General features: G+C 38.8%; 6 protein-coding genes and 2 pseudogenes across 9 annotated transcripts; 4 read left to right on the forward strand and 4 right to left on the reverse strand.

Moving 5' to 3' along the window:
* The first annotated feature begins 612 nt into the window (after window positions 1-612).
* Window positions 613-4,279, forward strand: LOC104790880 (telomere repeat-binding protein 2). Its single transcript, XM_010516680.3, has 10 exons — window positions 613-1,158; window positions 1,606-1,764; window positions 1,863-2,463; window positions 2,533-2,676; window positions 2,767-2,829; window positions 2,929-3,008; window positions 3,088-3,284; window positions 3,378-3,677; window positions 3,762-3,825; window positions 3,916-4,279. Exons 2-10 carry the CDS (start codon window positions 1,684-1,686, stop codon window positions 4,093-4,095), a joined length of 1,710 nt encoding a protein of 569 aa, XP_010514982.1. The 5' UTR covers window positions 613-1,158; window positions 1,606-1,683; the 3' UTR covers window positions 4,096-4,279.
* A 61-nt stretch (window positions 4,280-4,340) lies between these two features.
* LOC104790882 (scarecrow-like protein 30) lies at window positions 4,341-6,845 on the forward strand. 2 transcript variants are annotated; one of them, XM_019246719.2, is made up of 2 exons: window positions 4,797-5,092; window positions 5,185-6,845. In XM_019246719.2, the coding sequence occupies exons 1-2, from the start codon at window positions 5,022-5,024 to the stop codon at window positions 6,710-6,712; spliced, it is 1,599 nt and encodes a 532-aa protein (XP_019102264.1). In that variant the 5' UTR covers window positions 4,797-5,021; the 3' UTR covers window positions 6,713-6,845. The 2 variants fall into 2 exon arrangements, with proteins under 2 accessions (XP_010514984.1, XP_019102264.1); XM_010516682.3 differs by having other exon boundaries at window positions 4,341-6,845.
* On the reverse strand, window positions 6,814-9,119 carry LOC104790881 (protein LOW PHOTOSYNTHETIC EFFICIENCY 1, chloroplastic pseudogene; annotated as a pseudogene). The gene has a single exon (XR_015559014.1). The product of XR_015559014.1 is annotated as a protein LOW PHOTOSYNTHETIC EFFICIENCY 1, chloroplastic pseudogene (transcript).
* Window positions 9,120-10,957: 1,838 nt separating this feature from the next.
* Window positions 10,958-11,616, forward strand: LOC147942590 (uncharacterized; the record flags this gene model as incomplete). Its single annotated transcript, XM_087456131.1, has 1 exon — window positions 10,958-11,616. A coding segment is annotated over one exon (471 nt), but the record flags the coding sequence as incomplete, so codon positions are not given.
* Window positions 11,617-13,108: 1,492 nt separating this feature from the next.
* LOC104790884 (E3 ubiquitin-protein ligase RDUF1) lies at window positions 13,109-15,094 on the reverse strand. Its single transcript, XM_010516683.3, has one exon. The coding sequence runs from the start codon at window positions 14,468-14,470 to the stop codon at window positions 13,247-13,249; it is 1,224 nt and encodes a 407-aa protein (XP_010514985.2). The 5' UTR covers window positions 14,471-15,094; the 3' UTR covers window positions 13,109-13,246.
* Window positions 15,095-15,480: 386 nt separating this feature from the next.
* LOC104790885 (protein DCL homolog, chloroplastic) lies at window positions 15,481-17,082 on the reverse strand. Its single transcript, XM_010516684.3, has 3 exons — window positions 16,548-17,082; window positions 16,023-16,137; window positions 15,481-15,795 (listed from the first exon to the last, which is right to left on the reverse strand). Exons 1-3 carry the CDS (start codon window positions 16,859-16,861, stop codon window positions 15,625-15,627), a joined length of 600 nt encoding a protein of 199 aa, XP_010514986.1. The 5' UTR covers window positions 16,862-17,082; the 3' UTR covers window positions 15,481-15,624.
* A 492-nt stretch (window positions 17,083-17,574) lies between these two features.
* On the forward strand, window positions 17,575-22,186 carry LOC104790887 (transcription factor LUX). The gene is made up of 3 exons (XM_010516688.3): window positions 17,575-18,922; window positions 19,737-19,931; window positions 20,588-22,186. The coding sequence occupies exon 1, from the start codon at window positions 17,843-17,845 to the stop codon at window positions 18,869-18,871; it is 1,029 nt and encodes a 342-aa protein (XP_010514990.1). The 5' UTR covers window positions 17,575-17,842; the 3' UTR covers window positions 18,872-18,922; window positions 19,737-19,931; window positions 20,588-22,186.
* Window positions 20,422-22,185, reverse strand: LOC104698920 (flavonol 3-O-glucosyltransferase UGT76E12-like; annotated as a pseudogene). Its single transcript, XR_015559015.1, has 3 exons — window positions 22,045-22,185; window positions 21,527-21,946; window positions 20,422-21,440 (listed from the first exon to the last, which is right to left on the reverse strand). The product of XR_015559015.1 is annotated as a flavonol 3-O-glucosyltransferase UGT76E12-like (transcript).
* Window positions 22,187-22,217: the final 31 nt, after the last annotated feature.

Consider the following 22,217-nt stretch of genomic DNA (forward strand, 5'->3'; position numbering starts at 1 on the left):
CATTCTCATAATCTCATCTTTGTTCAACCGCATGTAATTACTTATGTTAACTCTTCTTTTTCTAATTGGTTTGTTTGAGTCCATTTTTGCTTGTTATTAAAAGAAAAGTTCATAAACTGATGGGGTTGTTTGCTCTTTACTAATGGCAAATTGGATTGAGTACAATGTAAAATGGTACATATTATAAATACTAAATAGATTACATTCATGATTGATTTTCAATATAAATTTTTTAAAATATTGTTTCTGTTAAAAATTTGGAATCAGGTACTGTACCATGTTCAATTTTAATTTATACTCCCAATTAATAGAAATCGAGTACCTCATAATTACAATATAACAAACTAGGGACCATCTTATCTTTATACGTGATTCCTAAACATAAATATTTCAGGAAAATTTGATTATTTTCTCTTACCAAAAATATAAAAGCACAAACGAATATTCCAAATAGAAACTAAAATATTTATTACCCAAAAAAAAAAATATACATTTTCTTTGCCCGAAATGAGTTTTGTTTTTAATAAAATCAGTGACAAGACGTAATTCACTCAAAAAAGGCTACGGACCAAAGCCATCATCTTTAGTTCTTTACCAACGTGTCATAAATCTAAGGACTTTACGAGTGTGTGTGTCATGGGCCATCTCGACCATGGAGTAAAAAGTAAAGAACCGAGTCTTTAGGGTGAATGTTTTTTTCACTGGTTATAATAACCCGGTAAGAACGGGACTGGTAATACCGGTAGCTCCGGTGGTTGAGTTATTTTTACATATGGCTCTATGAGATTGAGAAGGGGTTTAAGCAAGAAAGACGTGGTGGTGGTTCACTTCACTTCACTTCACTTCTTTTTAAGGGTTTTTGTATAATTTGGTAATCGCAAAAAAAAAGAAAAAAAAAAGAGAGATTTGATCAAATCATCAAATCCTTTTGTGGTGAGAGAGAACATAATCATATAGGTAGCGTTTGATACAAGTAAAAAAAAAATAAAAAAAAAAAAGTTTCAATCACTTTCTTGGGGTTAAAAAACATGGGTTAGAGATTTGATTCACTGTGTGTTAAAGAATTCTGATTCCTTCAACTCTGATCCTCTCATTTTCTCTGAAGAATTTCAATTTCCTTTACAGTTCTTGCAAAACTGAAGATTGATTCATAGAAAGGTGAGAAAGACTTTTGTTCTTGATGGGTATTTGTGTTCTCGATTTTGTCGAAAGTTTTGTGTTTTGGTCTTACAATTTTCAAATTCGTTGGTTTTGGGTTTGGATCTTGAAAGGGTTTTTGTGTTATCTGTTTTTGAAGTTATCGTCATCTTCATCGATTGATATTTTGTCGTTTTGTTTATACAAACCAAGAAATTCTCATTCTATCGATCTGTGAGTGTCTCTCTTTGTTAGCTCAACGTTTGATCTGTTATGTTCTTTTAATTCAAAGATCGAAGCTTTTATTTGAATTACGCTTTCTGTGTTCTTGATTTGGATCTTGAGTTGATCAGGGTTTTAGGATGGTTTATCAGATTTTTGATTTGACAGAACCCAGATCCTTACTGATCTGTGAATTTTATATTCCCAAATTCTTATGGTTCTTGTTTCTGTTTCTTATCTACACAGATCGTGGTGTGAGTTTCATTCATTGCTTTATCGCTTTGTGGCAATCACTATCATTGTGTTGTGTTATGCATCCAAGTAATGGTGTCGCATAAAGTCTTGGAATTTGGAGACGATGGTTACAAATTGCCTCCTCAAGCTCGAGCTCCCAGATCACTCCGGGTAAAATGGGTCTTTTGCTATTCTCGGTTCGTAGAGTTGCGTGTGTGTGTTACATGGATGATCATTTCCGCTTACATGATGTTCACTTTTGTTGACAGAAGAGGCGCATTTACGAGAATAAACTGTGCGCGATTGACTTACTGGCCACCGTAGCTGGAACCTTGCTGCTCGAGGGAGAAAGCTCGGTGAATGCAGGTGGAGATAAGTGTGTAGTTGTACAAAATACTGTAAAGAAGGAAGTCCAGGCTGAAGAAAGCCCTGTAAAGACGGCGTTACCAAGATCCCCGAGCTTATTTGACAATGGCAAGTGTGGATTTAGCTCTGTGATAACAACAAATCCTAATCACTTGTTGGTAGTAAGTGACAAAGTAGAGAAGGAGGTTGTTGAGGGTTTTAGTAAAGTCAGAAACTTTAGTAAGAATCTTAATAATCCGGGTGTGAATGGTGGGCATGTAAAACCTGATGTTGTAGCTAGTATAGGTAGTAACAGTAGTACCGAGGTAAGAGCATATGGGAGCGGTAGTCCCAATTATTCTCGGGATGATGATATACATTTATTTAGTAGAAATGATAATGATGATGATGATGAAAACTTCTCTGGGTACATTCGCCCTCGTCTGACTAGGCCTGTGCCTCGTATTGGAGACAGAAGAATCAGGAAGATATTGGCTTCTAGACATTGGAAAGGAGGCAACACAGGTAATATTGCCTAACTGGTGTTTTTGCTTAGTTTTGATTGTCTTAATTATTGTGATTTGGTATTTGCAGATGCAAAGCCATGGTATTGCTCAAAGAGGAGTTATTACATGCACCATCATCAGAGCAGTTATCCCATTAAGAAAAGGAAGTACTTTGACAGTGTTTCTGATTCGAACTCTGATGATTACCGTTTGCAAGGAAAGACACATAAAGGTTCAAAATATTGTCATCTTCTCATTCTCTTGTTAAGATGTTTGTAAGGCTCTGCTGTTAGTAACGTGATTTCACAAAATTTATGCGCAGGAAACAGAACAATATCTTCCATGAAAAGTCGAAATGCATCTTTTGTGTCAAGGGACCATCATGGTAAGTAATAGTGTCTCAATCTGTATTTTTTGTTGGCTATTATTGTTTCTTTGAAAAAGGTGTATAATGTAAAAATGATTTTCTTTTGTTTGTCTTTAGTGAGGCTGCGGATCAAGTCTTTCAGGGTGCCTGAGCTTTTCATAGAGATTCCAGAAACTGCTACTGTTGGCTCCTTGAAGGTGCAATACCCAAATCTTGTTTTGCTGAAAATCTTGATCAAACTTACCCTTTTTTTTTGTTTTATGTTGGGATTGTCAGCGGATGGTGATGGAAGCAGTGACAACCATACTAGGTGATGGACTCCGAGTCGGGTTGATGGTTCAAGGAAAGAAAGTTCGAGATGATAGCAAAACCCTTCTTCAGACTGGGATCTCTGAGGAGAACACCCACTTGGATTCTCTCGGTTTCAGCCTTGAGCCTAGCTTAGGAACCACCTCTCAACCGCTTTTATCCAGGTTCAGTACTCTTCTCTTCACTCTCAGAGATGCCACATCGATAAAAAAAACTCAGTCTATTGCGGCTTAAGGGCCTCATTTTCTCTCTGCCAGTTATCTGCCAGAGAATGCCTGTGATGATTTGATGTTATGCCGCGACAATGTGTTGGTGGATTCTAATCATGATGACTCAACACCATCCCCATCTGACTCATTTGGCAAACTAGGATCAACTGATGATTCTAGAGCTTTGGTTCCTATTGCGTCATCAGCGTTGTTGGCTCCTCGGACTCCTAACCGTAAGTTTAAAAGGACTGAGCAGCAGCAAGCTGCACATCGCAGAATTCGTCGACCTTTCTCAGTTACTGAAGTAGAAGCACTAGTCCAAGCTGTTGAGAATCTCGGAACCGGAAGGTAAGACACAAATAAATAGCATTCTTTTCTCATGTTTCTTTAAATAGTAACCATGTTTTGTATGTATGTTTTTGTTAACTTCAGGTGGAGAGACGTTAAGGTTCATGCTTTTGTGGACGCAGACCACCGTACTTACGTTGATCTCAAGGTTAGTTAGTTTTTAAACTAACTGTCTTAGTTTTGACATATTGGAAAGTTACTATCATTGTTGTTGGTATTGAGTCTCTACCTTTTGTAGGATAAATGGAAGACGCTGGTCCACACGGCAAGGATATCCCCACAGCAGCGGAGAGGAGAGCCGGTGCCACAGGAACTTCTGGACCGCGTTCTGAAGGCACACGCTTACTGGTCACAACACCTAATGCATCAACTGCAGATTGAGCCACCACCATCCTCTCAGGTAGAGGCTCTAATCTGAACAGGTTCTTGTTCTAAAGAACCTTTGTGTATTATTATGATCATCAATATTGTAAGATTCTGACATACTTGAAGCCCTGGTCTCAGTCCTTGGTTTTTTTCTTTTTCTTTCTTTCAAGTGTAAAGTTTTGTAATTGGAATAAGGTTGAGTTTTTTTCTAACAATGTGAAGGATTTGGTTGTAAATCTTTGGTGACATTTTTATTCTCTCTATGATTAGCAATTAGAATCTTACAACTATTGCAACCTGACCCAACTAGTTAAAATCTGGTCTCCCTACATAAAACACGTTCCTACGAATGTCTCTTCACTATCTCCAACAGAGAGATAGAGCGATTAAAGGATCAACATATAGTGTTTAGGCGATGACATACACAAACCATACGCTAAAAGTTGTTCTGGTCTTATGTTAAAAAGATATTCAAAGTACCCAAGTCAAATTTTTGACCAGAAAAGTGACCAAAAAGGAAGACAATAACAAGAAAACAAATAGCATTATAGTCACTTGGACCCACGACAGTAGATAAAGTCTTTGGACATATCATTACTAACCTTTTGTGGCGGCGGCTTAGTGTTTATCTCAACCCCCACACATTTCTCTGTTTCCTCGAACCTTCATTTTTCTTCTTTGCCAAGACAAGATAAAACAAATAACCAAAATAACAATACCTTATTATATATATCAACATCTCTCCACCTGTGTGTTCACATGAATCTTCCCACTAGTTTAATATCTCATTTCTTCTGTTATTTGACTTATTTCTACACTTTCTTTGTCTCTCTCCTCCTCTCCTTCTTCTTCTATAATCTTCCTTGAGATTCTCTCAGGAGTTTTGATCCTTTATGGATGCTGTTTTGCAAGTAACCGTTGACGGGTTCAAATTCGAAAACGGTTCTGGATCTTGCTGCAAACCAATGAACAATCTTGATGAATCTTGCTTCACTTGTTTCGATGAATCTGAATCTCAGAGCGACTCTTCTTCTCCTACCGAGTCTAAGGTATGTTCAGATTACCTTCCTGTCTTCAAGTACATCAATGACATGTTGATGGAGGAAGATCTTGAAGATCAGCCTTGTATGTTGGTGGACAGTTTGGCTTTACAAGCCGCCGAGAAATCTTTTTACGAAGTGCTTCAAGATCAATCTCCTCCTACTTCTGATCAAATCTCCAACGATTTAGAGGATGGTTCTCTCGGAAACTTCAGCTCTATAACGAGCTTACATCAACCAACCTCAGATATCATTGGATCGCCTGAAGTAGTTTCAGAGGAATCAACGAGAAGGTATCACCATAGGGATGATGATCTTGAGGGTGGAAGGAAATCGAAGCTCCCTGCAATATCTACAATGGATGAGCTGGCTGAAAAGTACGAGGAAGTGTTGTTGATATGTCAAAAGAATAATCATGGAGAAGCATCACCAAACAAAACCAAACCAGCAAAGGGCTCATCGAACCGATCCAAACAACAAAAGTCAGAACAGCCAGTGGATATGCGAGATCTCCTGATGCAATGCGCGCAAGCAGTGGCGAGTTTTGACCAGTCTAGAGCTGCTGAGAAACTGAAGGAGATAAGACAACACTCTTCTATCCGCGGCGATGCAACTCAGAGACTTGGTTATCACTTAGCCGAGGCGCTTGAAGCACGTATCACCGGAACCATGGCTACACCAATATCTGCTACTTACAGCAGAACATCTATGGTGGACATATTGAAGGCTTACAAGGGGTTTGTTCAAGCTTGCCCCACTTTAAGAATGTGTTACTTCACTGCAAACAGAACAATCTATGAGCTTGCTTCCAAAGCAACCACACTTCACATCATTGATTTTGGGATTCTCTATGGTTTTCAGTTGCCTTGTCTGATACAAGCCCTGTCAAACCGTGACGGCGGGCCACCACTGCTCCGTGTGACTGGTATCGAGCTGCCTCAGTCAGGTTTCCGTCCATCAGAGCGGGTCGAAGAGACAGGGAGAAGACTGAAGAGGTTCTGTGACAAGTTCAAAGTCCCGTTTGAGTACAGTTACATTGCCAAAAACTGGGAGGACATAACTCTTGATGAGCTTGTGATCAACACTGGAGAGACAACAGTTGTCAACTGCATCCTCCGGCTACAGTATACTCCTGATGAAACCATGTCCCTCAACTCTCCGAGAGACAAGGTTCTGAAACTATTCAGAGATATCAATCCTGACCTCTTTGTGTTTGCAGAGATTAACGGGACGTACAATTCTCCCTTCTTCCTAACAAGGTTCCGAGAAGCTCTGTTCCATTGCTCGGCTCTCTTTGACATGTATGAGGCCACATTACCAGAAGAAGACGATTGCAGGACCCTGGTGGAGAGAGAGCTAATTGTAAGAGATGCAATGAGTGTGATAGCATGTGAAGGGTCTGAACGGTTTGCAAGGCCTGAAACTTACAAGCAATGGCAGGTTAGGATTTTAAGAGCCGGGTTTAAACCGGCGAAACTAAACAAAGAGATCATAAAGCACGCGAAAGAGATAGTGAAACAACGTTACCATAAAGATTTTGTGATCGACAATGATAACCACTGGATGCTTCAGGGCTGGAAAGGAAGAGTCCTTTATGCTGTTTCCTGCTGGAAACCTGCTAAGAAGTAGTAAACAATTTTGCAATCATTTGTATAATTTCGTTAGCTTTCCATTTCTTTGTTTTTTTCTTTGGTTTTAAAGTGTTTGTAGAATCTGTTTGCTCTCATATATATGGAATGAGTCTCTCTCTACTTTCTTGAAACTTGAAAGTACATATATGCCAACCAAGATTAGGAAACAAGTTTTGAAGATTACAAATCACAATTAAACAGTGAGACTAGACAAACTAAAAAGAGTATTAAAGAACAAGAAGGAGATCATGAAGATGATTACTTGGACACTTTCTTCTTCCCTGCAATGAGAATTTTCTTGCCTTCAAGAGTCCTGCAATTGCTCTTTGTTCTCTGTCCCCGACATGGCAATCCTTGGATGATGTGCCTTACCCCACGGTAACATTAGATTTTGTACAATGTGTTTCATCAGACTAAGCTTTCTTCTTTTTGTCAGGTCGAGGACCCAAAAGATTAAGATCAATGGTGGCTCCATAAGTCTCAGCTGATTTAACAACCGCATCGTATGGCTTAGAAGAGAGCTTAAGCCCTTCGTTATGAGACTTCAAATGTAACTCATAAGCAAGCCTTGGCTTTGCATCATTTGCAAGAGCCTCGATCAACATCTCGTAAGTTATCTCATTAGGCTCAACATTCTCGCTTTTCATTCTATGAAACCACTCATAAGCCACACCACTTAACCCGTTCCTCGCGCAACCACTTATAACCGCGTTGTAAGTCACAACGCTCGGCTCAATACCCTTTGAAGCCATTTCCTTGAGAAGGGTATCCAAAAGATTGAACTTTTGCTGTCCTGTCAAAACTGAAGCCATTGTCGTGTACGCGTAAAGATTTGGCTCAATCCCTACCTTAACCATATGGTTCCAAACCCGAAACGCCTCATCATATAACTTCCCTTTCTCAAGAGCACTGAGTAGTGCACCGTATGAGATCACCGTTGGCTTTTCGCCGTTGTCAACCATTGCTTTAAAGACTTGGATCGCAGCTGCAGTCTCAGAGGCTTTTGAACACGCTACAAGAACCGCGTTCCAATGTCTGCTCTGCGGTTTCAATCCTTTATCTTCCATTTTGTTAAGCAACCTAACTCCCCATCTCCATATCCCTCTCTTGCTAGCTGCACTCAGCAAGATACTGAAATGAGAGACAACTAACTCGTAAGACAAATTGTTAGGTTCAGGTCCTTCGTCAAGAAGATTCTCATAAATCTCTAATGCTGCCCACCATTTCTTAGCCTTTCCCATCAGCCAAATCAAATGGTTGCAGACAGACAGACTTATTTCAGGAAACCTCTCTCTGATTCTTTTATACAACTCTTTACCAACAATATAATGCTCTTCACGAGTACATGCCCATATAAGCCTCTCGTGCTCTTCCCTACTCGGTTTAATCCCTGCACTGTCCATTGCATTCAAAAGCTTCAACACTCTAGTACTCCAGTTTTCATCTTTCACCAGCCACCGCCTCATCACTTGGTAACATATTCTACCAATGAAGTTTTCGAGCTTAACAAATTCATATTCCCAATCGTAACTGGAGTCGTTCCCTATCTCCCTCTTTGAGTATTTTTCTCTCAACTCAACAAAGAACTCGAGAGCTCCCATACCGTCTTCCATTCTTCTGTAGACAAGCAAAGCCGTTGAATATGTTATCGGGTTAGGCTCAAAACCTTTTTCTTTGACTAAATCAAGAACCCCAAGGGACTTGAGAAACTCCCCTTCTTCCATGTAAATAACCATCAAAGTATTGTAAGTAACAATGTTTGGAACAATCCCTTCTTCCTCCATATCACTCAGTATCTTCTCTGCTTCCCTCAACTGTTTCATCGCACCCAAAAGACTGTTATATATGAAAAGGTTTGGACCTATGACACCTCCTGATTCAATCTTCTTCCTCTTAAGCCAATCTACTACCGCTACCGCAGGCTTCAATCTCTTGTCCTTGCCAAAACCCTTTATCATAGCACAAAAGACTTGTAGAGGCAATTCTCCTTTATCCTTGAGAACATCATCAACATCATCAGCTGTCTTAGCAGCTCGTAAACTAAACGCTAACTCTCTAACATTAACTCTTGAACTGTTCTTTTCTCCTCCATTTACGGCACTTGAATCTTCCGTAGAAACTTCTTCTTCTTCCCCGAGCTCTCGTTGCTCCGTGGCCCATCCTACCCCAACCGATGATCCCAACAAACTTCTCTTTGGCTCACACAAAAACAGAACTTTTGAAGTAGGATTAATGGCAAAACCGCTAGAGATACTAGTATTACCAAAGCAAGCCTGTTCAAGAAAACAATGTCTATTTCTAGTCTTAGGGCTAACTACAACAGAACAAGAACACTCCAACTCAAATTCAAATCTTGAACCAACCAAAAGACCAGACTTTAATGGCCAAATGCTTAAAGCTTGCATCTTTTTTTCCAACCCAATCTTACACAAGCTCTATGTAGCATGGAAGCGTCAAAAGACACACGAGATTCACGCTTCAGAAGCGGAAAGGGAATTGTGTGGAAGCGTGATGGAAGAAGCAATCGCTTCCAATTTTACGAAATGGGAAGCTCAAAGATCTCGTGAGGAAGAAACGACTTCAATGGCGGATTCATCGTGATGAAAGGCGGAGAAGAGATAGAATTTGTCGCTATTGGGCTTTTTTGGGCTTCAATCAAGCTTAGTTTTCCTTTTTTAACGGCAAATCAATTATAATATTATATTATACGAAAAGCGTTTACATCATTACATGAATACATAAAACCAAACAAATACAACCATTTGGAACAAATATTGGAAATTGAACACACTTTCACTTTCGATCGATGAAGAAGTGGAAAGTAACCCTGCTTTCCAAACAGAAGCCTTATGGACAACAGAAAAAAATCTGTTAAATCACCTCTTCATACACTCGTGACTCGTCAAAGGCTAACATCTTGTAGATGAGACTCCTAAATGCTTTCTGCATTACCATAATTAAACGAAAAATTTGATATGTTGTTTGTGATGGTTTTAAAACATGCCTTTTGAAACGCCAAACACAATGCCGGTTAGCGACCATGGATTCCCCTTTCATAAGACCAGTGATTTCAAACAGAGGGACAGCGAGATCACCATCATCGGACTGTGGCCTTAACAAGAGGGGATTATCGCGTGACTCAATTCTTTTAAGCGGACAAGATAGTATAATAATTCCGGGATCAAAAACCCAAATGAAATCTTCAAATCTTTGCTTAGGAGAAGATTCATCGGTTGATAACGCCGGTGAGAGAGTCCACCAGAAACAAACCTTATGTAAAGGAAGATATCACGATTCCACTGAATCGACACCGAACCGACGCAAATTAGAGAAAGAGTACAACCCCAACATCGACAAAAGAAGGCGAATCCTGCCTCGCATGAACCCGACACCCACCCAATATGCAATTGAGGACAATATCCAGTCCGCACCAAAGATTAGAGACATCAAAATCTGACTTTTCAAATTCATCGTCGTGAAGAACAAAAGCATATTTTGATTAGAAATTGCCGTAACTATTACTAAAAACTATATGAATAAGAAGTTGAAACAAATTAAATAGAAAGAGAAACCCAACCGACGCCGGAAAACCAGCGCCGGCCGGTGAAAGCAAAAAAATGGAGGTTTTTTTTTTTATTAAAGAGGCGCTTTGGGGGAGTCGCTCTCGAGAGAGGGTTTTTTTTTTGCATCTGATATTTCTTATTATGAATTTTCAAGCTTAGTTATTTGTCTTACAAAAAGAGGAAAAAAAAAGAAAGAAAGAAAAAAAAAACCTTTACGATTCATAATTATTTGTCTTCTATTTTTTTTTTCTTTAATTAACTACTACTACTAAGTTACCTATTTTTTTAGTTTACCAATTAAGTAGCTATACATTAACATGTACAGTATGCAAAAAAATTAATATTTTTTTCGACAAAATAGAAATTTATTTATGAATTAATAAAATCATGATATAAACAATCCATGAACCATATAAGCTTAGCTAAAAAATGTGCTACATTATTATAATTTGTCTTACTAAACCCAAATTCTGCTGGTTGGAATCTTGATGCCCAAAGCATAGTTTATTGAAAAATAGTGGCAATAGATATGTCATATATTTTTCTATTGATTATTTTTGTGAACAATTCACTATCTTATCTAAAACAAACATACGTCAAGAGGCAAATTTGATATATGTAGAACTCCAGATCCCCTACCAACAAACCTGCCCAAATAACCCTAATATAAATACTTTCTCGGATTCATCCAGCCATTATTGTGTGATTTTTTGGATCAAAACTCGCATCATAATTACATTTCTTTTTTCAATATTTTATTTTGTTTTTTTTCACAAAAATGTTTCACAAGAAGCTTCTCAACAAAAGCTTCTGCTTCTCATCCTCCATCATCCAAATCCCATTTCAAGAGAAGCTTCTCAACTAAACCTTCGTCTTCGTCGTCTTCTTGTTCTTCGGAGCCCGTTTTCAGACGGAGTTTCTTAGCAAAGCCTAAAGATTCGAAGTCTTTGCTCTTGTCTAGAAGCTGTTCCACGAAATCTTCAGCTGATCATTTCTCTTCCAAGTCTTCTCTAGATCTCTCTGGAAGCTTGTCCCAGAAAGGAGCTTCGGTGACGCGAAAATGCTTGAAAGTGGCGAAAGAGCATAAGTCCCGGTTCTACATAATCAAACGCTGCGTTTTCATGCTCGTTTGCTGGCACAAACATTCTTGAGATTCATTTGCATTGGATCCAGATATTGAAGAAAAATCTTTGTGGAAGCAAAAAACAATACATATATATATATATATGGATTGCCATATATATGTTGAAGTTCTTGTTTTTTTTATATTCACTATATACATTTGTCCACCGATTAACTTCAAACACTAGTTATAAATGAACTTGATTGTAAAGAAAAACAACCGAATGGGTTGCGGAGTATTTTTCTAGTTCTAAGTGAGTGTTGGTAACTTTTAGAGTATTCTGTTTTTAGATAAAATTAGATTTCAATTGTTACTTTGATATGAATTTACAGAATGTTTATGTATATCGTTTAACTTTTGCCGGGTATTGGATACATGATCACAAATTTGTGAGATAGATAGATCACAGACTCACAAGTAGGGCGAGGTAGAAAACTCGTGGTCCAAAAGACAATGCCGCTCCCACAGTGAGACTCCAGTAGTCCACAATGAGAAGTAACAAATACTACTAGGCCCGTCAACTTCCTTATTAGCAAGTGATTTAGAAGAGGGAATATCCAATATGCAACCTCCGTAAACTTAGAGATTACATATTCCTTAGAGAATATGATAGTAAAATCTCCTGTGGAATCGCCATGTTCTTTACAAAGTCTCTCCATATAGGAGAAATTTTTTGTCAAGTGTCTCTCATTGAAATGAGGGAATTGATGCATTTTCGTTGGAGTAATTTGGCTTTTGAGTCCTTATAGAAAATTGGGCCAACAATAGCAACTTTTCTTGCATTAACAACATTTACATTGTTTTTGTTGCAACTAGCAGAGTTATGTTTACTGTTTTATATGCTTTCCACAGGACCACACAGTGATATAATCGGTTTATAAATATCCGAATCTAGTTTATTGGACCGCATGTATAAAAATAACTTTCCTTAGTGGAGGAGAAAAAAAAAAAGAAGAAATACGTTACTTCAAAAGAATGTAAAATAGAGAACAAGTGGTCCGCTCAACTCCTCGTAGCTCAACTCCTCGTAGCTTCACATTCAAGCATCTAGATCTCTTTGGTTACATATTTACAAGGACTTACTGTTACAAAATATCTAACACAAAATTTCTTGAATAGTTCCAACAATTATAGGACCACCCATTTAGAGTAGATGAGAACCTTTCACACATTGTTTTTGTCACAAGATAAAAAAAAGAAAGATATTATTAATATATAAGACCTTGTCTATGAATGAAGTCTATCCATTCGTTTATTTTTGTCAAATTAAATGTTACAATAATTTCAAATCATCAGCTTGATGATGTATGTATGTCATGACGAATGCCAACTACATACATACATATCCATTTCAACAACAAAAAATAAACAATGTAAGGATTATGTGTTAAATCGGGAAACTCTTTTTTTATTTCTTGAGAAATTTGTTGTATCCACGTAACTCAATCTAGTCTGATGGAATTGATGTTTCGTAAAGTGATCCAGAGACCATTACCCAATTTGCACAAAAATGAAACTACTGACTCCCAAAATGAATTTGAATTCGAATTTGGTGACTTTGAAACAATCAATTTCACAACCGTGCATTCATGTCATGTCTCACCATCCGAGGAACACAAAAACAAACACAACCCTTTCACTTTCTCAGAATCCAATAAAAAAAAAGTTTAAAGAATTTGGTCTAAAACAAAAGGCAAACCAATACTACTACTTAGAAATTTGTTTTCCAATAAACTTTGATTGTAACAAAGAGATTTCCCAATCTGAATAAATATATATACATTACATTGTTGAATCAACAAACCAAAAAATCTGAACTTTGTTTTCTTTTTTTTTTTCAACCTTATCAGAAAAATCTTCTGATCAACGAAGTCGATCGATTCATTACTCTAGTTTCACCATCACTATCCAAATCAATAAGATTCGAATTCGCATTCGAATTCGAATTGGAAGAAGAAGAGCCACGATTTGGTCTCACTCTTCTCATAAACGAAACCATTCCACGAACAGCTCTTCTCAATCTACCACCATTACCTGAACTCCCACCGTTTCTACTCATCTCCGGTGTCTCATGTGCTCTAACCCACGAGATACGTCTCGGTCCTTCATTACTACCAAGTCCACCACCATCCATCTCCGTCAACACCACAGGCAAAACCCTCTCTCCTTCCCTCATCGCCGCGTTAAACCTCCCAACAGCGAAACCACCGCCTGGTAATCTCCAAATCGTCATCCCAACAGCGTTTTCTTCCTCGTTACTCCGTTGAATCGGATCCGAAGGTAACTCGAATCTACAAACCGGACACGAGTTCCGAATCGAGAGCCATGGAACGATACAATCCCCGTGAAAAATGTGTTTACACGGCATCTCACGACCTTCGACACCTGCTTCGAACACCTCCGTGCACACGGCGCAATTAGCTTCCGCTTTCATATGACAATCTGAGATCTCGACTCTAGGCAAAGACTCAATCGCCGATTTAGACGCCGGCGGGTTCCCAGATCTACCGATTCCGTTACCAGACGCTTCGATCTGACTCAATTGTTCAAGCAACCTTTCAAATCCAGATCCCATCAAGATCTCGGAAACAGAATCAGGAAGGGGTCTAAGACCTGAACCAGATCCATCATCGTAATAAAACTCATAAGCGCGTCGTTCTCTAGCAGCTCCGTCTCCTTCTTCGTTCTCAACTCTCTCACCAGCTCCTCCTCCTCCTCCTCCTCCTCCGTGTAAAACGATAACCGGATTAAACGACGTCCGGCGATTGGATCTACGGCGTCTAATTACAGATCTATGACTATCTCCAACCGATCTAACTTCCTGATTCGTCGTCGTCGCCGGAATCGCCGCAACGGAAGAATTATTAGAGGAAGAATCTTCAATCTCTTCGATGAATCCACCGTTGCAATAAGGACATAAGACTCCAGCGTTTGCGTCTTGGTCTTCCCAAACGCTGATGAATCGCGTACAACTGTAACACCAGTACGACGTCGTAACCGTCGTTGTGGTGGTGGTGGTGGTTGGTTCGGTCGCCGGAGTTATCGTCGCCGATGTAGAATTTGGCATCATCTTTTGAAAAAGGGAGAAAAAAAAACTTGTGTTGCTGGTGAAAAGGATCTGAAGTTTAATGAGAGGAAGGAAGAAAACAAGTTTTTGTTTATATAGCGTTGTTTTGTTTAGTGTTAACGGTGTTAGATTTAGACGGTGATAACACGTGACAGTGTTTTGACTAGGGGGGGGAGATGATGACGGCGTTATTAACGGTGTGTGTTTTTGTAGTGAAGAGCGTCATTGACGTGTGCGAAAGATTTGACCCAAATGTGAAATCTGTGTTTCCTTCGAAGAAGTTTCAGAAGAATCAGCGTGTGGCCCACCTTTTGTTTCTTTCTTGGTAAGTTACTAAACGTCGTCGTTATTGGGGGTAAGTATGTTTTATTTTGTAATTTTGTATAGAGATATTTTGGTTTTAGAAGGTAAAAGATCTATTTTGAAAAAAATAAAATAAAAAAAAGGTAAAAGATCTGGTTGTGTTTGTCTTGACGTGGAAATATATAAAAGTATCTTTGAATATTGGAAATCATGTGATTGTGCAGTTCTTGTATATTATTATCATCTTGATCATCAACATAATGTTGAATTTTTCTTTCTTATGTTTATCAAATTTTATAAAGGTAGGGACTAAATTGTTTTTTTGGTTTAGCTTTTATTTTGTCAACTAAATGCTAGTAGCTTGTTTGTTAACCAAAACATGACTTTATGAGTTGCATATATAAATATGGATGGAGTCAATTATGGGTTGTGGAATAAGGTAGATTCGTCTCTTATGGCTGACTCAACATTTGGACTTTGGACACACAAAGGCATACTGGTTTGTGTTTCCTTTTGAGGTTGTCCATCTTGGGCTTTTGTCTGAACTAGTTTATTTGACTTTGAAATATTTTTACTTCGATATTGCGGAAAGAGTTTGTGATAAAAACAAAAAAGAAGTTTTTACAATATTCAAATGTTTCTTTCTCCAAAGACTGAAATTTTTAGTATCCAGAAATGTTCTGAACCAACCAACTACTACTATTCTGATATTTTCCTAACTGATTCAGGCCTTTCCAATAGATTTGAGCAATTATAAATTTTGTACAACAATGCTTCAGAGCTGATTGTGTGATTTCAGCAAAATTTATATGAGAAGTTGCTGTGTGATGATGAGAGGGGCGGTATTACAGATTTTAGCTACTAGCACGTTTAAAATGTTCACGAATAAACCTCTCAGCGTGCGAAGGGTACCTATCTCGGACATAGGCTCGAAGACACTTCTGGTACGAGAAATCTATCCATCCACCATCTGTTCTGACAACAAAGAGGCATCTCGAGTGCCTGAATTGAGGATGCCGATCAACCTGCCATTAACAAGTAGCCCCACTCATAAGTATTCCCAAGCACAGACAGAAAGCATATGAAGAGATATACAGTATAAACATGTATTTCTCTCACAACTTTAGATAAAGCATATATGTGAATCATTTATCTCTCATGATGGTCCAAGAATATGCACAATAACTCCAGATAACTCTACATGCGTAGAGCTAAAAGAAAAAGAGAGATCGATTCTCTCGAATTTACGTACCATTATAAAATCAAGACCGCAGCCAATTTTATCTTTCGAGTAGGGGTGATAAGCAAGAAGCTTTTCTATTATAACCTTCTCATCCTCAAATTCTAACCGTTCTCCATCAAAATACCTGTTTATCAAATAAGGAAAGCAGTTCACTCGGACTGTAATACTACTAATCTACACAAAAGGGCAAGTATGCACTGCAGCTAGCTTCAAATCTCAACAGTTCACTACACAACAGTTATGGTTCCAGTATACTGAAGATACAAGAGCATCTGTCACTAATTATGCAATGAACATTACAATCCGATCAAGCTCCGAAGCAATAATAGCGGCAACAGGGGAAACTTCTCTCACAGCAGTTTGGTTACATCAAAGGCTAAATAGTGTCTCCATGTTCATTAAGTATATTGGAAGAATCTAAACATGGAACAGCTACTGTAGAACAATCAGAGATGATCAACCACAACCTAAAACTTCGATTGGAATTGTAATTCTTAACATTGACACAAAATACACCGTGAAATTCGGAATTACCTATCCGAATGAAGAATTTCTTTAGCGAGAAGAGAAATAGGTTCAATATCTCGGAGTATCTCCGCTTCTAGATTCTTCCATTTCCGATAATCAGGATCTTCAAAACGCCAGCTGTTATCAACAACCGGTGACGCCGTATTCATAGCCGCACTGGATTGCTCCGCCGCAGAATCATCCTCAAAAAACTGTGGTTTCTCAGCAAGCGAACACCATAAACGCCGACGCTGAGAGAGGAATCCACCAGCTACGTTACGGTGGTTTAAAAAACCATTACGGAGTAGCGGAAGAGTTCTGAGAAGGAGTAGCGAGGTCATCGACCACAATCAAGGAGAGAACAATAACGAGTAAAAAAACCTAATCTGTACAAGTCACTCGAAGAAGATGAGTTGGAGAGAATCTCAAAAAATCAGAAATTTGGGAAGAAGATAACGTTTTTACAGATATTTTATCTCAAATTATGAAATTTGGAATCGAACCCGAGACGTTAAAAGAAACCAACAGAGTGGCTAAACCATCTGACGAAAGAGATTCTCTCGGCTTTTCCACAATAATTGTTTTCCTTTTTCCAAAATTGCTGACAAATCTGTGCCGTTAGATTGATCTTTAGATGCTTCTATAAATATCTAAAACAAACAATCCAACGGCTCAGAAAACGCCACTGCGTGTCAGTACCATACATTAGTCACCACCGAATCTTTTTCCTCTTTTCACTCTCCAGCTGGCCGAACCCACCGGGCTTTGCCCACTTTTTTCTCCTTCGCCCCAGAAACGCAACTTGCTAAGTCGTTTAGTAAATTACTAAAAAATACCCACGAAGATAGCTGACTTGGTCCTTCTCAATCCACGTGACTGCTCCTTTGTGCCTAATTTGGTAATTTCCCTTGGCAACTAATCACCTACAACGCGATTACTGTTATAGAACGTGAACTCAAGACGTGTCGTCAAGAGATTCGTTGATTTTAACACACGTGTCAAATGTACGGTTGGAGAGATATTTATTAGAAGATCTAAAATATCTTGTTAACTCGTCCACGTTGGCACTAACACAAAGGCCGATTTGGAATTAGATATTACGCTTTTTCACTTATCTTTTTGCTTTTTTTTTTTTTTCCACTAAATTTTTTTTTATTTCTCTCTTTTGAACCTTTTTTTCTTCTCATCGTCCGTCGTCTTCACAAACCAAACTTCTCCACGAAATATCTATCTTAAGCTTTTTTTTTTCTCCGACGAATCTGAGCTTCGAGAGGAGCTTAATCTCTACCTGAATTTCGAGGAATTAGAGAGTAAAACAAAAAATGGGAGAAGAAGTGAGGATGAGCGATTACGATGTTTCCGGCGACGGAGATAGGGTTCTTGAATGGGAGATGGGATTACCAAGCGACGATGATTTAGCATCGCTTTCTTACTCTTTGATTCCGGCGAATCTGGCGATGGCGTTTAGTATCACACCGGAGCGGAGCCGTACGGTTCAAGATGTGAATCGCGCATCGGAGACGACGCTCTCGTCTCTACGAAGCGGATCTTCAGGTCCCAACACATCGTCGTCTAACAATAATAGCAACGCGGTGGAGGAGGAGGAAGATCGAGTCGGATCGAGTAGTCCTGGATCGGATTCTAAGAAGCAGAAGACATCGGACGGAGATGGAGACGGCGGTGGCGGTTTGGATCCGGATACGGAGATGGCGGCGGAGGAAGGAGATTCAGGAACTGAAGATCTATCTGGGAAAACACTGAAACGACCTCGTTTAGTGTGGACGCCGCAGCTGCACAAGAGATTCGTTGATGTTGTGGCTCACTTAGGGATCAAAAACGCTGTTCCGAAGACGATCATGCAGCTGATGAACGTCGAAGGATTAACTCGAGAAAACGTTGCCTCTCATCTTCAGAAGTATAGGCTTTACCTTAAACGGATGCAGGGATTGACTAACGAAGGTCCCTCTGCTTCGGATAAGCTCTTCTCTTCAACACCTGTGCCTCCACAGAGCTTTCAAGACATCGGTGGTAGTAACGGTAACGGTAACGGTAACGGTAACGGCCAGGGGAATGGATCGGCTGGACAAGTTAGAGTGCCAATTCCGGTACCGTATGGAGGGCAGCCGATGATGCAGATGCCAGTTTATGCGCATCATATGGGTATGCAAGGATATCATCATCAAAATCAAGGTCATGATCCTTATCATCAGAACCATCATCATCATCATCATGGAGCTGGTGGTGGTGGATCTGGTGCGTTTGAATCAAATCCTTATATGATGCAGCAGAATAAGTTTGGATCCATGGCTTCTTATCCTTCTGTTGGTGGTGGTAGCGCGAATGAGAATTAAAAAAACTTAAGTCTATAAGATGGATTCAATGTGGGGAAGAAGAGATGATAGGTGAGCTTGTTTTTGCTCGTGGAACTCTGATAAATAGTGTCTTTTGAGTACAGTTGGATTCTTACACGATTTGATCGAAATTTCATCAAGTTTCCGTGTTTTTTTTTTTTTTACTATTAATGGTATATAATATAAGTCTTCAGGCTTTTTTAATCACTTTGTTTGGTGGATTTAACATCATCAACTAAGTAGAATTTGATTTTTAAGAGTCTCGTACTATGTTGAACTGTTCTTGAGAAGTATAGTATTCAAATTGCTCTCTTGTGACTTGAGACCTAATGTAAATCCAGATCAGGTTTGATTCATCTTTGGAATTATAAACTCGTTCTGCAGATTGTTTCTTGAGAATTATGTATATTTATTATTTAGTTCACTCTTCAGAATTAAGTAACTAACACTGAATACCTGTAAATGAGTTATGCTCTTAAGTCTTAACCCAAGAGAGCGATATGTGTAAATGTGGCTTGATATTGTTGGGTGCTGCACAAGTGTACTTTTATAGTTTGCTTATAGAAAGATAGTCACCAAAGTGGTAGTTTTATACTTTCATGTTATTTGGTTTTGGTTTTCCTCATTGGGAAAGTCTTATGATGATTTTCCATTTAGACAAGATATATTACCAGTGAGCTTCTAGGTATAATGAGCATCTCTCAGCTTTCGAAATCGTTAAGTTTATGTCCAATTATAGAATCGTTTTCTCTCATATGTTTCGTTTTCCTCAGTTAAATTCCATGTCTTCAGGTAGGTATCGTTATACTTTTCGAAGTTATCTGCGTCTTTACAAAGGCTTGATCATTTTTGATTGTTGGTACAGGTTGTTGGCATCTCGTACTTTTTCCACTTTGTCACATCTTTAGAAATTTCTTATCTTATGCCGAGTTTTCCCACTCCAAGGAGAGATCAAACAAACATTTCATTTTGAAGCTAAAGCAGTCAGTACTCTTGGAGCACCAATGCATACTTGAAGACTTCTTGACAAGTTTCATATACTCGTTTACTTTCTTGTGAGGTAACTCCCTTTTTCTGTAGGCTTCTTGTAAAGATAATTGAAAGAGCATCTGGTTCGCATTGTTGTTAATTATTTATTTCTTTGAGGTGGCGTCAGACACAATCCTTTTACTTTTTATTTACTTTAATTTTTTTATAAACCAATCAAATGTTTCTAAAGAGGCCATTTTTAATACAATCATATTCATATGACGATCTTTTCTCTTTACTGATAACCTTACGATTGATTGGAGAGCCACAAACCAATGAAAGTTCCAACAAAAAAAGTAGAAAGTGACATTCCAACAAAAGCAATAGCCTTTTTTATTTTTATTTTTCTTGCTGACATAGTGTTATATTGGTTTTAGCCACGTAGGGTTCTACTTTAAGCCCTCTTCGTCTCCAATATAAGATCGTAAATCGTAATCTATTTATCACTTATATATGATTCTCAGAGCATCATACATTCAGTGACAAACCTTATCCTCATATCACTTTTGTCTCCCCTTTGATTTATTTCTTATATAGTAGCAAGATTCTTCTAGAACATAAAGGTGCATTTATTACATAATATATCCACACAAGTAATTATTCTCTTCAACGTTACTTTTTACCGTTGTGTGTTCAGTGTCAGATATGGTGAAGTAAAACAGAGACTAATTTCTTATTTTGCTTCAGAGTCCTCATCAAGCGTACAAACTCTTCCAGCGAGCTGTATGAAGAACCTCCACTTCTAACAGAGGCTCTAAGCTGCTCTTTCAAACTGAAAGCTATCTTCCTCATATCCTCTCCTTCTTCGTCCACCATTAACCTCTTCACGGCTCTCTCGACCACTCCTCTGTCTAGCTCACCCTCCACTTGAATCCCAATTTTCCAAACACACTCCAAGTACCTCGCGTTCACCTTTTGATCGGCCAGCAGATCATAGGAACTCCTTAGCTGATGCTTTCTATTGTTGGGTTCCATCCACAATGGCTCCAAAATCCTCCTATTGCGTGATGAGCAAGTACTTTCTTCTGTGGAGTCCATTTCACAATGTAACCTCTATCCGAGACCGTCTTACTAAACTCTTCAGGCAAAGACTCTGTCCATTCTGAACCATGTATCGACCCTGGTGGGATCACCTATAAAAAGTGTTGGTTGCTAGCAGCCAATCCCAAAGCCGTTTCCATCACCTCACTGATTTCCATCAAAGCTAAGCTTCCCATGCTTATGTATATCACCGAGTTTGCACTTTGTTTGTTCAACCATTCGATACAGCTCTTGTTCTCTTCAATTAAACTCGTAGAAGCTGAGGCCACCATGTGAAAAGGGCCTATAGGATACACTGGAATCTCTAGCTGTTTTTGCAGAAAAGACAGAGATGAGCTCTCTAGACAGCTCGCTGTGTTGATTATCACAGTGGAAGCTGTACGTTTGTCAACAGAATTCGTATACAACTTCATTGTGCTTTCTAGTGACGCAAATCGTGAAACCGGAAAGTCTTTATATCTCAGGGGATGAAACTCTGGAACTAGCTCATCATGTTGTCCTTTGGGTTCAGCGAAAAAGTTAAAACCATAGTGATACAACATTTTAGAGGCTTAGGAAAACCTGAAACAGAGACTTTTAGAGTACCTTTCAAGTCAGCCAGGTCGTTGTTTGCATAGAGTTTTTCAAATACGGAGCGACAAGCAAAAGCCGTGGCACATGTTGTGCTGAAAATGACAGTTGGAAGCTTAAATTCCTTGGCTGCAGCTTCAGCAAAGTACATGAACTCATCGTAGATAACACATGAGATCTCATTACTTTGTTGCAGCAGCAACTGGCACAAACAGTTCTTGAAGCTCACCTGACACTCTTTGTTGAGCTTAAGCAGAAAATGTAGTGCTCCGAGATCCTTCAAAGACTCCGGTAAGCTTTCTGGGATAGGGACAAACTGAAAAACAGTGAAGTCATCTGAAGGGATAAAGTGATTGAACTTGGTCTGAACAACTGTGATTGAAAAACCCTTAGAATGAAGGGTTTCCTCGCCTGCTTCTCCTCCATTACGGAAAACTGCAAGAAAAACTAAGAATCAGTTCTCTGAGCTCCTTGAATGTACCTATGAGATTTATTCAAAGAAGTATGTTTCTGATATATATAACAGATTATACTCGTGGACATTAATTTATCTGTGTTATGTGAAGCATAAGGTAGATGGTGTATGCTTCATCTTCTCGGTGCGCCTCTTGTTTCAACACTTCAATTATTTTGTTAGAGAGTAATGAAAGACAAAAGAAAAGATGATTTCGTCCTCTTGTTTCATTTAATTGGCTCTTTTGTGATG

This window comes from Camelina sativa, chromosome 6 (genome assembly GCF_030686135.1).
Source record: "Camelina sativa cultivar CO46 ecotype springtype chromosome 6, ASM3068613v1".
NCBI lineage: Eukaryota > Viridiplantae > Streptophyta > Magnoliopsida > Brassicales > Brassicaceae > Camelina > Camelina sativa.